The sequence below is a fragment of the Centruroides vittatus genome, unplaced genomic scaffold (genome assembly GCF_030686945.1).
Source record: "Centruroides vittatus isolate TY-2023 unplaced genomic scaffold, ASM3068694v2 contig_794, whole genome shotgun sequence".
NCBI lineage: Eukaryota > Metazoa > Arthropoda > Arachnida > Scorpiones > Buthidae > Centruroides > Centruroides vittatus.
In genome coordinates, this window is record NW_027122512.1 from 270,829 (window position 1) to 286,560 (window position 15,732).

The 15,732-nt window shown below is 36.4% G+C and overlaps 1 protein-coding gene across 1 annotated transcript; it reads right to left on the bottom strand.

Moving 5' to 3' along the window:
* Positions 1-4,389: 4,389 nt before the first annotated feature.
* On the bottom strand, positions 4,390-15,521 carry LOC136981805 (chymotrypsinogen B-like). The gene is made up of 9 exons (XM_067278179.1): positions 15,082-15,521; positions 6,761-6,927; positions 6,457-6,688; positions 6,278-6,391; positions 5,488-5,707; positions 5,287-5,419; positions 5,021-5,186; positions 4,811-4,953; positions 4,390-4,742 (listed from the first exon to the last, which is right to left on the bottom strand). Exons 1-9 carry the CDS (start codon positions 15,143-15,145, stop codon positions 4,581-4,583), a joined length of 1,401 nt encoding a protein of 466 aa, XP_067134280.1. The 5' UTR covers positions 15,146-15,521; the 3' UTR covers positions 4,390-4,580.
* Positions 15,522-15,732: the final 211 nt, after the last annotated feature.

Below are 15,732 nucleotides of genomic sequence, written 5' to 3' on the forward strand. Positions count from 1 at the left end.
TCCACTAAAACACCAGCTCACATGGAGAAATCCATCTGGTGAGGATTCTGCTGTACTGGATTACTTCCTAATCAACCACCGATTCCGCTCAACGCTGAAGGACGTTCGATCTATGAGAGGACCCGATTGTGGCTCGGACCACTACCTGGTTCGTGCCAAAATCCAGCTTAAACTACAACGTGCTAAGCGGACCTCGCCACCATCACCTCAGCCAGACTGGAAACAACTCATGGTCACAACACGCAGACAAGAATTTCAGATCGCCTTGTCAAACCGCTTCTCCATATTGGACACATCTGATGACATAAATGAGGAGGAGAGACGGATTTCAGAGGTGATACTGGATTGTGCCAAGCCCCTATGCCCACCAGTCCGCCGGCGAACACAGCCTTGGATATCTGACGACTGCCTCGATTTGGTGGCCAAACGAAAACAAGCGAAGTTGACCAACTATAGACAATATCGCCAGCTTAATCATGAGGTTCGACGGAAAATGAAGATCGATCGAGAGCAGTACTGGAACAAAGTGGCCGCTGACCTGGAAGCAGCAGCGTCCAAACATGAGTACCGTACCCTCTACAGCACTCTCAGAAAGCTGAGCGGAAAATCCAAAGTAACAAATGATACCATAAAGAAAGCAGATGGAACATTCGTAAAATCGTCGACAGAACGACTGCAGCGTTGGAAGGAGTTCTTTAATGATCTGTACAATCATGACGCTCCTCAGGGAATGTTAGCAGACCCACCGCCGATTGATCAGCCCACAACACCTATGTCAGATGCAGAGCCTACAATTACAGAAGTGAAGGCAGCCATTGGATCGCTGAAGATTGGCAAAGCTGCTGGACTAGATCTGATCACTACAGAAGCGATCAAGGCTGGTGGTGACATCCTGCACCATCGTCTTTATCTACTTATTAAAGCAATATGGCACACAGAACAAATACCAGCCATCTGGAAGAAAGCTATCATCGTGCCAATCCATAAGAAAGGTGATAGCCGGGACTGCAGTAATTATCGCGGTATCAGTCTCGTTTCCATCGTTGGAAAAGTATTTATGAAGATAATCCAATCAAGGCTACAAAAACACCGTGAAGAAACCAGCCGAGAAGAACAGGCAGGGTTTCGTCCTGGTCGTGGTTGCTGCGATCAAATCTTTGCCCTGCGTCAGCTTATTGAGGAAAGGACCAGATGCGGCAAACGGACTATTGTCCTGTTCATCGATTTTAAATCTGCATTCGACTGTGTGCACAGGCCAGCGCTATGGAGAGCACTTGAGAATGAGCATGTCCCACAAAAAGTTATCACACTACTTAAGGAAGCCTACAAAGATTCCACCAGTCAGCTGCGAATCCGGGGGGAACTGTCTGAGGAGTTTACCATCCAGACAGGGGTTCGCCAGGGAGACGTAATCTCTCCACTATTGTTTAATATTGTGGTGGATTCAATTATGAGGAAGACATTTGATGGGAAACGTGGGGTCCAGTTTGGGGATGGCCACTTTCTAACTGATCTAATGTTTGCCGACGACAGTGCCGTCTTCGCTGACAACGATGCAGTGGCCACAGACACGCTTTATGATATAGCTACTACCGCTCAGTCATATGGCCTTAAAATAAATGTGGACAAAACCAAAGTGCTTACAACGGATGGATCGCGGGCAACTGTTTACCTTTATGGAGTCCAAATCGAGCAGGTACAAGAGTTCAAATACCTTGGGTCACTGATCCAGGAGAAGAAAGTGGCATCGTCAAAAGAAACTCATGCCCGTATTGGACAGGCAGCCCATGCATTTGCCTCACTTAAATGGTGTGTATGGAAAAAGAATAACATCTCTTTGATGACCAAGATCCACCTGTTCCGTACACTAGTCATACCGATCCTTCTCTATGGGTCAGAAACTTGGACCCTGCTTAAGACAGACTTGGACAAACTTGAGACCTTTCAACTGAAATGCTTGAGACAGATTCTTGGTATCTCCCTTTGGGATCGTATCACCAACAATGCCGTACGGGCCAGATGCCAACAACAGCCATCTGTTAAGACACAAATTCAACAGCGACGGCTGAGATGGTTCGGCCATGTGTGCCGAATGGATATTAACCGAATTCCCCACCAATTGCTCTTCCGTCAGCGACCTACTCTGTGGAAAATCCAACACTCCGCACCTAAGAAAACGTGGACCAAACACGTTGAGGAGGACCTCAAGAACCAACGGCTTGATTTGAACCAGGCAAAAGCAGCGGCCATGGATCGGGGGCATTGGAGGGGCATTGTGGAGAAAGCTCAACTTCCTGCGGCACCCACAGCAGCATACTGGTTGCGCGGACACCCGCAACCAAATGCCAGCTAGGGATAAAAGAAGAAGAAAGAAGACCCCTGTCACGTGACACCACACTTCCGCTACGTCACTCTAGTCTGATGTCACCGTTTACATATCCGGTTTAAAAGGAAAAAGGAAAATCCAAACAAATGAATATAACTTTAAAACTAAAACTTAATAATACTCTAAAATGAGAACATATTAATTGAAATATATAAATGAATCTAATAAAAGTAAATTTAAAAAAGTAGAGCATCGATTATCCGACTCAATTGGAGACTGGGGTTGGTTGGATAACCGAAAAGTATGAAAAAATACATTATTAGTATAGTGTATTAGGCCTGGTTTAAATACTAGCCTCCCTTTCAAGGTCGAGCCAGTGCTGCCAGCTAAAACATGCAAAAATTTAACAAAAATAATACTAAAGTAGCCAAGACATAACCAAATATTGTAGCGCCACATTACTAGCGGAAATTTGAATTTGCCGACTAGAACGCGGTCGGTTAACCGATAAGTCGGTTAATCGGGGGTCGGATAATCGATGCTCTACTGTATTGCTAAAATTCATCGATTTATAACTTATACAGAACTAAACTTATACAGTACAGTATCGATTATCCGACTTAACTGAGGACTGGGGTTGGTCGAATAACTGAAAAGTCAGGTAACCGAAAAGTATAAAAAAATATATTTTTAGTATAGTGTATTAGGCCTGGTTTAAATACTAGCCTCTTTTTCATGGTCGAGCCAGTGCTGCCAGCTAAAACATGCAAATATTTAACAAAAATAATGTTAAAGTAGCTAAGACATAACTAAATATTGTAGCACCACATCACTAGCAAACATTTGAATTTGCCAACTAGAACGCGGTCGGTTAACCGATAAGTCGGTTAATCATGGGTCGGATAATCGATGCTGTACTGTAAATTGCATTTCCGTATAAATACATTATTAAATTTTGAGGTCTGCAGTATATTAGAAAAAAAAAACAGTATTTTAATGACAGATTATTTAATTAAGATTTCTTCTTAATACAAAATGCAAGAGAAACAGTAAATTATGCTGATTATGTGGCTTTTCCACTATCTCTTAATTTAATATTTCCTTTCTCGCCCATTTTTTCAAGATAACCATTCTATATTGTCTTTTCTTTAACGTGTTGTGTTTGATCTTTAGGAAACAGAACATAAAAAATCCTTAAGGTTTTCCAGGTTTGGGTTTTTCACAGGGCCAACAACCCCATAACGGAAAAATTAATATGTTATGAAACTCAAGGACCAGAATAGCCAGACTGAAAACAATGGAACGACCCAGGCGAGGAAAAGGGAAATGCAAAAACGGTATGTATGTGGCTGATGGAATGTAAGGACTTTTAATAAACTAGGAGCTCTACATGGACTCAGGCAAGAGATGGAGAAATATAACATAGGGATTGCAGCTATACAAGAAACCAGGTGGAAGGGGTGATGGTATTTTAAGAAGTGATAACTGTACAATTCTGTACTGTATAGTGCATAGGTCAGTGGTGCAATTGGTGGTTCCTTATCGCCAACATGTATAAAGCAGCAGTTTTCAACTTCAAGCCTGTAAACAAAAAGATACAGGCCTTCATTCTCAAAGTATATATTTTGAGAATGAAGGCCTGTTTCTTCAACATCGCTTCTGATTGTGTTTACGCACATACGGAAGGAGATGAGGATGAAGTGAAAAATGTATTTTATGGTAGTTTGGAGCAGGAACTGGGCTGCATATCAAGGCAACGTGTGAAAATTGAGCTGGAGGACTTCAATGTTAAGGTAGGCAGGAAAAAACTCTTTAGAGAGACAGTGGAAAACGAAAGTTTGTATGATGTTTCAAATAATAATGGGCAAAGACTTATTGGCTTTGCCCATTATCACCGAATGTGGATGATGTGGAGGATGATCTCAGAAATATGGTTAGAGAAAACGTGCAGAAGATTGTCAAGATTGGGTGCGATTGTCAGAGCCAAGATCCCTACATGGGCTGTAATGCCGAGAAGTAGTAGTAGTTAACGTGTAATTTATGCGAAAAAACACTAAAACTCATTACAGATTAAAGTATAAATTTAATTCGAATTATGTGAAAGTATGTAACATACAAAAACTGCAAGTTTCTGTTTTTGAAGCATTCGTAAATCTATACAAATTTCTTTCTCGTTCTCTTAGTTCTTTTTATTGTATAAAAATTAAAACATTACTTGTAATCGGAAAAGTTAACAATTTTCCAGTCATTTTACTTAATTTGTCCACAGTGTGGAGTGTATCCAATCGATGTAATGGGTCAATTCTGTGTATATTCCCGGTTGTGACTTTTCTCCACAGATGCCACCTGTCGAAACAATGCCTACTTGAATCCATCTGCTCTCGTTAAACATAACCAAAGGACCTCCGCTATCACCCTACATAATAAACAAATAAACACATTACACACGAATAAAGGCTAATTGACAATTATCTCACTTCTTACTTTGCACGAATCGTGACCACCTCTACTATAACCGGCACATATCATCTTATCGCTAACATTATAATACGGATAACTTTTTCGGCAAATATTTCGATCTACTATTGGAACCATGGCTTGTTTCAATACCATTTCATAGCCAGTACCTTTAAAAATATCAGAAACTAAATTCTAATCTCTTGTAAATGTAATAATAAGCAAAATAGTACATACCGTATGTTTCACCCCAACCTGTGACATAACATAGACTCCCTTCAGATATGTCGAAGTCTTTATTGGTAATACATACTGGAGACACATACATAGTATTTTCGATAGGGGCATTCAACTTCACTAGAGCAATGTCGTTGGCCATTCTTCGTAACCAAGGGATGGATGCCTGAATTAAATATGGAAGGAAATGCTTACCATAATTTACTTCGTTCTCATTTATCATGATATATTTTCAACTGAGCAAACAAAATTTGGCTGAATTGTACCTTATATGGCTCGTAACCATAATAATCAGGATGAGGATAAATGGATTTAACGTATCGATATTGCTCCGTTTCATCTTTCACAAGTTTATTATGTTTACCGGAAATTACCACCCATAACTCCGGATCTAAAGCCCTAAAATAATATAAAATTGTGAGTTTTAAGTTAATTAAATGATTGCATACGCTGTAAACACGTTTTACTTCTTAAAGCAATGAGCAGCTGTTAAAATCCATTGATTGTTGATGAGACTTCCACCACACTGATGCCCAAATGGATCCATGTCTGGTTTGACTAAAGATACCTGCCAAGGCCAACTGTTAGGTAGCGCTTCTCTTCCACCTACAATCCTATCGTTACCTTTAATTGGTGGAATCACAGGAATTCCGCAATAGGAAGATGGTTCTTTATTGCTTGTATCCACTTGAAATGAAATTCAACAAAATTCAACATATAATATATAAATATTTATATATGTATATTAGTTGTTGCTTCTACATTATAGTTGATAACTGAAAATGTCTCAACACTTACGATACACACTGGTTTACACAATAGCGCTTTCGATATGATGGCCTTCGTTGTAAGAAACATAATGGAATCTCTAAATTGCATATCCAATTATAGTGGTACTCGCATCAATAAAATAATTGCATTATCAAGATGTCAATAACAAAGGCCATTATATCGAGCATACTGGCGTTGTGTAACCGCACAGCGTAATGTGTGAAACATAAATTTTGATACTTGTTGAGTTATCCACTAGTGTTGCAGCGCGATTTACCGCCTTAGCGAACACTTCTGTAACTTTTTTTTCGAATAAAAATCCATAACCATGGAAATTTTTATGTCAAATGACGCCATTCTGCTATTTAGTTCAAAGCTTGAATCTTTTTGAAATGTGTACTTTAGATAGAAATAGCCTGTTCACAAATTTACATTAAAATTCGCTCAAATTATTTTATAAGTAAGAATTTTTAGTATGGCATTTACCACAGTCTTCTTCATCGGTTCCATCAATACAATCGTGTCTTCCATCGCACTTATATTCATCTGGTACGCATTTTCTTTGATTTCGACAAGTGATTTCATTATCACTGCAAGAAACTATGCAAATGACACGAAAAAGTTAAATTTATTTCATAAATTTTTAACACTATTTGTATTTTTACCTATAGGATCGTCATGCTCAAAGTAAAATCGAAATCCTTCGTGGTACGATCGATCAGAACTATTGAATTTAATATGAAGATATCTTCCGGCAGAAACGAATCTCCTAAATATCCAGGTACCACAAAAAATCCCAAACAATTCAGAATTTTCGTCTTCTCCATCATAAATCCGAACACTTGACTCCGTGCATTTAAAGTTAAGGCTAAAGTCTATGACTTTTATTGTAACAACCTTAAAAATAGCATTAAATTCGTGATTTAAAGTGACATAAAAAACCATAAATGAACACCTGATGATGTTTACCTTTCCCGGAGGACTTTCTAAAGTCCAAGAGCAGTTAGCAAAGTGAGGAACATAACGAAATTTATTAAAATTTGGAGATATCAGAAATCCAAAACTTCGTTTTACGATTAAAGGACGATCGGATCCACAAGCAATTGTATTATCCACGGGTTTTAAATTATCAGAAGCTATAAAAATATAAGCATAATTTCAAAAAGATGTCATAAAATATCCATTATTTAATTGTTTTATTATTTTCAGAAGTTAAAATATCTGCCCAATGGAACCAAATTCGTGAGAGGGTTTGATTGCTTTATTCGAGTGAAATGTGTTCTGTTAAATTATAATTAGCTTCATCTTTGTTACTAAACTTTCATATTGTAGCAAGAAACAAGAAGAACGATATTAATAATAACGAATACAGTTGTGCTTTTAAATTGTAAATGATTTTTTGTATAGTATTGAAGGGTTTTTTTTCCATTTTAAATTTAGAATGAAAAAGTGGTGTTATTACTTTTCCCACTGTTATAAAATATAACGCAGGGAAAGTGTGATTCTCGGTCAAATTTTTATCCTCTGCCCTGGTTTCTGCATTTCTAGACATTCTGAAACACAATGAGCCCAAAAGTATGAAAAGAAAAAACCTTTACAGAATGCTGTGTGCGAGAGCACAAGTGTGTTTGTAAAATCTATTTTGCATTATATCTAATTGAACCAGGTGTGAAATTTCGACCAATTAAGAGAGCATTTAAAGTAATAATTAAATTTAATAAATAAAAATATAAATACGACATTTTCACACAGGTAAACACCTTGCTTTACAAAGAGAAAGAAAGACTAAAGCGAGGTGCTTGTCTGTGTGAAAAAGTCGTATTTATATTTTTATTTATTAAATATAAATAACGCCAGCCATGTTTCTTTTGTTTTTTTTACTTAATAATTAAATATTTAAAGTAATATTTTAATCCAACTCTCGAGGAAAGTGAGAACGAAAGGTCAAACGGGGAAAGGATGACAAAATGAGAAAAATCCACACACATCCTATTTTTCACGATTTCTTGACAGATAAAACCGATCAAATATCCTTCCGAATCGACAATTATTACTCGGGTTGTAACCTAAGTGCCGACCTTAGTTAATATAGGCAATTAGTCACGATAACAAACTGTCAAACAAACGAATTTATGACCCGCCAATACCTACGTTGCCAAATTTGTCTCCCTCCAGACACCAGCTTTAGATCACTGACCGTTCAGCCAACGTCAATAGAAGCATCTAGGAGCTGTGTCATCGCGAGGTATTATCTTAGAACAGTATTTGTAAACTCTCTCCCTCTCGGCAACTTATATTTAGGATAGCTTAGCCGCGCTCAGAATTAATGACCGGTTGTTCTATGTCGATGGCGGAGCTTTATTTTATCGGTTACAGCTCTGCCTTATTCTTCTAATTGTAATCACTTTTTGTTCATATTAAACTTGTTCTGTCTGTTTTAAATGGTTGGTTACTCGTGTATCGCCGACATCTTATCGACTTACCCACGGCACTGCCCACTCGATTTTAGCCCTCCTAGCCATTCATCGACAACCGTGAACGGGATCTACCATCCTGTTGCCCGTAAGTGGGGTGCGGCGGCGAGCCGAACCCCCTCGGTTCTCACACAAATCTTGAACGTTGACACGATTATTTTCATATATATGTGGCATTGGTCGTACTAAAATTCGGATGTTTATGGTCCAGGGTAAAAATTCGGTTTTAACGTTTGTTTACGTTATAATTCTAAGAGGAGACCTTAACCCGATAGGACCATGGACACAGCCCATTAAATTGTCATTTGCGTCTAATATTTTAATTTCGAGTTCACCTTTACCACTCTGAAAGAAAGTTAAAGTAAAAATTATTTGGGTAATTTTCAGATTGACATTACAAATATAAAGATCATCGACGAGGTTAACATTAATACGGACGAGAAAGCATTATAATAGACTTCATTTTTTTAATAAGACGACAAAGTGCAACGTAAAGGCGATGCGCCAAGGGAGCGGGACTTTTTACAGTAAACTACTTTCTATTTGGGTGTTACGCACGCAAAGAGATCTCTGTAAAATACCAGCATTCGATGGCTTTAACCACAGAACAACAGTCTTACAAAACGAATCAGAAATTTCGTCGTTCCTTGACCTATCTAATAGTATGCCACGAAATAGACACAGCATTTCCAACCGGGTATCATTTTACAATCATTAATAATGGGATCGAAAAGTAATTCAATTTTAATTTAAAAATTAGCGTGACCCGGTCTAGACTGTAAGTTTGTATATACGCAATGGGGTCATTCAGCTCCGAAGATTCCCATATCTGATGTCTCGGTTTTCATCTAACTCGAGATTAATGAAGGACAGAAAAACTGACATACTGACAAACAGACGACTATAAGAATGTATAGGTCTGCAATTTGAGAATAACTGCCCAAAAATATAATTACCAAAGGAACGTCTGGAAATAAAACTGTTAAGTTTCTAATTTCTATGTCTCCGGGAGGAAGAGGACATCGTTTACCTGTGACAGATGGTTCCTCAATCAATTCACAGAAATTAATACTGTCAAAAACGAAAAATTACGTTTAAATTTTCTCAATTATATCAAAAGTTTAATTGTTAAAGCGGTACTCACCAAAATGGACGATAATACGGACAAGCATGAGTAAATATAAAATATGAAAGAGAGATACTGATTATAAAGCCACTCTCTATAGGTGCTGAAGATTTCGCGTCAAAGCTGATGGATTCATTATTCCCAAGTACGATGGGATATGGATCGATATTTACCCTACTTATGGAGATACTTTCATTTGTTAGTTCCTCTGCAATAATAATCCTGTTAACCTTGTAAAACCAAATAAAACAAACAATAAAGCCAAATGAGAAAGATACAATACCACACTTTACAGAAATGATGGGTTCAGCCAAAACAACGGAGATGATAGTCGATTGGAATAGAATTAATCTTATCATCGTTCTCTGTTGACAGTAGATCTTTTTAAACACGATTACTAGCAACGAATGCTGCAGTAAAAGTATAGACTTTCAGATACGTTACCTCAATACACTACTTTTGCCTGCTATATATGCATATATCGAAGAATAAATACAGCCACGTGTTAAATGTTTGAAACAGATGTTTCCCGTGACGTTTCGTATGCGAACCTGTACTATATAATAATAGAATTAATAATATTCAAACAAAACATCGAAGATTTAAAAAACTTGCGCCAAGTAAAACTTATGACAATTCAAACAATGATCAAAATTCCTTGAACTTTGATCAATCGACCCGAAAATTTCGTCGGCATCTCACCGATAACGAGAGAGGATAAAGTTTTAAATTTGGACTTTCTATATCCGGTTGTGTTCTCTACCAGCTTCTTCAGTGCCGAATGAAGGAAAATAAGGAAGAAAATACCGCTTTTGTCGCTCTTATCAATTGCTTCTATTTTGGACACCGCTTAATAGAAAATCTTGAAATATTGCACACTTCCTAAGAAAACAATTCGAACCAGATATTCCGAATTACTTCGGGTGTTTGGGGCACTAAAATCGACCCTAAAATTCATCTCTCATTCCTCTATTTGTAGTCGGTCGTTGACATTTTTACTTGGCGGGGAGTCACTGCTTAATTGGATAGAACGTTACCATTAATATTTCTTTAGTAGTAGGGGGTATATTTGTAATTATTATTATTTTTGTTTATTTAAATTATGCCAACTTTCCTTACTTACTTTATCGTATTTTATCATTTAAAGAAGCGATATAAAATTATATTTAAAAACGATAAAATTCACAACATTATTTAATTAAATATTCCACAAACAATGCATTCAATTTTTTAAATACTTAATTTTATGAGTGCGTCATAAGCGGCTTTGTCACAGCTGGAATGAACACTAGGACCTTGGGAATGAACAGTCAGACACGCATTTCGCCTATCTGTTACACCCACACAAAATTAATTTAAAAAATTGCAATTAATGTATAGTTTTTAATATAAATTTCAATCGAAATTCGGCATTATTTACAGCTAAAATATAACAATTTTCGTTGTCATTGTTTCCAATCTTCCATAAATTGAGGTTAATTAGTATAAAGCCTGGACTCCACATTACCTGAAAACAGAATTCAAACATAGAGTTTTCGTTTTAATGATTAATGTAAGCTCTCTCATTCGGTGATTGTATCCAGGACCATTTAGTTAGTAAGAGTTGGACTCGTAATAGGGTGTTTTGGTCAACTCGGAACATTATTCTACTCACTCGATATGTGTATATAGATTTTGTATTCCAATCCAGATAGTTTGATATAAATAGTTATCTTAATACAATGGACCTCGTTTAACGTGCATAATTCGTTCCACAATCTTACTCGTTATGCGAATTACTTGTTAAGCGAGGTTCCACTGTACTTGATATTGCCTATCTCCATTTCCAGATCATTAAACCCTTCTAATATTAATTGCCACCTGGAGAAAATAGTAATACTTAAAACTTGATTATAATGAATACATCAGCTTTGACGCGAAATCTTCTGCACCTGTAGAAAGTGGCTCCTCAATCCATATCTTTCTTTCATATTATATATTTACATTCAACTGTACGAATACGAAATCACTTTAGTGAGTATGGCTTTAACAATTAAGGTTTTGATAAAAATGAGAAAAATGACACGTAATTTTTCGTTTTTTACAGTACTGATTCATGTAAACAAATTGAGGAAAAGTCCGTCACCTGTTCCACGGATGGTCAACCTTGCGGACAATGTCCTCTTCCTCCCGGAGACATAGAAATTAGAAACTTAAAACTTTTATTTCCAGATGTCCTTTGGCAATTATATTTTCGAGCAGCGATTCTCAAATTGCAGACCTGTACATTCTTACAGTCTTCGCTCCATCAGTCTGTCAGTCTTCCTGTCCTTTATTAATCTCGAAGAGTTAGTTAGATAAAAATCGAGCCACCAGGTATGAAACCTTCGGAGCTGGATAGCCCGATTGCCTATATACAAACTTTGTCTGGTCCGGAAATCACGTAAATTTTTAAATTAAAAGATTGCAGCTCGGTGTTGTGACAATGTCAAAATAAATGGCGCCAACTTACATACAAATTTAGATAGTTTAAACAGTTCGATACTTGAAAACGCTTTAAACTACCTTTTTCGCATGAAATTCTTCAGTATTTTGATAGTTGGCAATTTTAAATGTTTTTCTTTCTTTCCTTGTCATAAATTTAATGACGTTTGCTACTGGTCCTCTTGTTAATTTCGTCGTTGGTTTATGCTGCTTTCGTTATCCTGGAATACACTTGGAACACTGCTCATCCGAACCCTCCGACTTAGACTCGCGCGTCATATTTGAATATGTGCATCTTGTCCATTAGTTTGAACACTGATATCATCGATTACTGACCTTGGCTACGGTTTTAGTATTTTAATATATTCCGGGCGAGCCGTGTTGTCCATTGACATTACGTACAATAGACAAAATATGTAGTCTCGTATAATTTCCAGTATACGGTACTTATATTGTAAAGCCGTGTTTCTTTTCTTGGAAATCTTCCATTATAGCAGCGGTGTTCTAAGATTCTGCTCGAATCAATTGGCTCGTCTTGAACTTTTGCATGTTGTGTGCCGAACGCTTTCGGTATTTTTTACCCGTGTATTTGATTCCTGTGTAATTTTCCTACCGTGAATATGTCTTCTTTCACTGATATGACCCACTATGATATACCTTTCAATTGATTATTCCGTATGTATTTCATAATGTGCGGTACACGCGATGTAATTTATACGAGTGTATTGTCTGTACATTTATCGTATAATATGGTTTCCGCTGAATAAACTGTTTTTGGCCAGAAAAATTGGGTCCCCTTTTCTCTTGCAAAACACAAGAAAAATTTATTGTATTTATCCCTGTTGAATCACGAAGCTGGAGTTCCAAGTCAGGTAACCAGACGTCCTAATCTTTTGACTGTCAATTAACCTGGGTGTCAACATAACATTTATAAATAAACAAATACATTAATTTTTAAAAATAACCGTAATTGAATCACTTTTCCATCCCATTTTCGATTATTTTCAAATGTTATCCCGTTGGAAATATTGTGTCTATTTCATGGCTGACATACCATTAGATAGGTATGTCAGCCATGACGTAAATTTCTAATTTGTTTTGTAAGACTGTTGTTCTGTGGATAAAGCCAAAGATTACTCGTAATTTATTGACATTTCTTCGCGTGCCTAACATCTAAATAGAAAATAGTTTACCATAAAAAGTCCCGCTCCCTTGGCGCTTCGCCTTCGTGTTGCATTTTATTGTTATTAGAACAAATAAAGCCTATTGTAATGCTTTCTCGTCTATATTAATGTTAATCTCGTCGATGTTTTTTTTATTTGTAATGTCAATCTGAAAAATACCCAAATAACTTTCACTTAACTTTCTTAAGGTATTTTCGAAATTAAAATATTACACGCAAATGACACTAATAATGATTGTGTCGAAATTGGTGTGAAATTCACATCAAAATACCAGAATAGAAAGTCAAGAGATTTTTTGATGATTTTTGAGGTGTGGTCTTTGAAATTCTCTTCTGTACAAACCATAATTTTTATAAAATAAAAGTAACTGGATTTCACTTAATTGTATTCTGTTATTTGAATATTACGATAATTGCCGCGAGTGTTTGAGAAGCCGCCAAGGATTTAAACCAGATACAAAAGTTACCACCAGCCATTGTTTAACTGCATTCACACTGACGGCATAAACAACATACGTTTATTAAATAAATTATTTCCGTGTGCGCGAGATTTTGGGAGTGGGCTTGAACCGTCATCTTGAATCTTACGTCATCAAACTAGCCTTCCACTTCACTGCTCAATACAAATTAATTCCTTCCCTGAACTACTGACCTGATCTAAATAAATCCCATGTGTTACCAAAAAGTTTAATTTTGAGGTAGGGACAAGTTCTATAAAAAATTGTAAATGCTAATAACAAGTAAAATCGTCATTAAGTCCGACCCTAGTGGAGATACACACGGCCCCATTATTCCCCTACCCCCTCGACCTTTAATCACCAAAGTTTCACAGCATCCACCCCCTAATAAACAAACCTCCCTACAAAGTTTCAGAAAATTTCGACGAAATGTACAGGAGTTATTAAGCTTCAAAGGTGAACAAAATCGTGCTCCCCACACAAACAAACATCCATTACATACAGAAATTACCCCGAATTTCTTCCATTTCTCGACGTTTCAACATGTCCTAAATCCAAGTGTAAAAATCTTGCGGGTTCATTTTTTCACCGATCGCCACACTTTTCCTCTGTTATATACTGGATAACAGCCAGGAAAGTAAAAAAATAAAGAAAACACTCAAACGTTAAATACAGTAAGAACAATTTGGTGAACAAATAAACACCAACGAAACCCGATAATATAAGTAACAACACACCCGACAGCCGTAAGTGAACGGGTAAATTTTAGTAGCGCCACTAAAATGAACCCGTTCACTTACGGCTGTTGGGTGCGTTGTAACAATTTGGTAATTACATTTTGATAATTAGAGCTGTAAATTATTCTTATCAATATAATTTTTAGATATTTTCGTGTGAATGTATGCCTTGTGTACATAAAGATAAAGCACCCCTTATCACTTTTCTCCTTAACTCCTATATTCCAGCTTAACTGCTGCAGAAATAAAATTAATTACTGTAGACTCATAACCCGATTGGTTTCTCGATTAACCGACGTGGAGTTACCATACGTTCATTATAAATTCTGATTATGTTCTTAAAAGTACATTGTTTTAATTACGCAGATGATCAGCATAGAGCATCAGTACAAAAGCTCATATTTTCTTTTCATTAATTTCATTAGGTTGGTTCTTTGGTTCCTCATATAAACATCAAATCTAGTATTGATCTTTATATGAGGAACCAAAGATGAGCATTGTTTTCTATGGTATCTCAAGATCCTAGCTATTTTATGAACCGCGTATATGGATATCGGGTCCTTCGGGAATCTTGTGCAAGTATCTTCTAGAAGTAATGGTTTCTGTACCTTTACAACACCAATTTGGAACATAAACTCTGCCAATGTTTCATCTTTTCTTAGATCATTCAGTATTGTCAATTAAACTCATACCATGTGGAAACGTTTGGTTTCATTATTGAAATTAAAAGTATTCTGTTTAATTATAATACGCTTTATATCTTTTTAAACTTTCTGTGGCGATAAAACGGTAATAAAAGAATACAGCTATGCAACAAACATTAATATATACTGGTATAAAAGTACTTACCCCTACATAAGATAAAAGTGTAGAGGAAGAAGACACTACCAATTGTATGTGCTGTTAGAATCATTTTGGCCTAACACATCTCTTTCTAAAGATATGTATTTATATACTTTTTATCTCTAGCAAACATCTGTTTATTCCCATTCGGTTTAGGTTATAATGTTATAAATACTACAAAATGGTTTTACAATATTATAATGGCCTTTGACCTCTTCTTTAGAGGTTTCGTAGTTACGTTTAACCTATATTGAATGATCTCGTATCGATCCATTGCGAATGAAATTTAAAAACCCACCCCTTCTACTCCGAAATCTGATAAAGTTAATAAATTTGAAATTATCTACATTATTGTGAAATACATGGAAGATAGATAAGTGAAACTGATAAACTTAATTTTATTTTTCTGTATTCTTGAATTAAAAAATAAATGCTTGTACATTTAAACTTAAAAATAAACTAAAATTCATAAGTTTTAAATGATTTATGTAGTATTGACGGGATTTTAACCAATTGAAATTAAGAAGGGGTTCGTTCAAATTTGAAATTTACGTCCCAAAAATGTAAAAAGCCCTTGCAAAATGCAGTGTTTCCGTGCGTAATCTATTTTGCATTATATCTCGAATGTGAATGAACCAAAAATTTTGAAACTTGGCA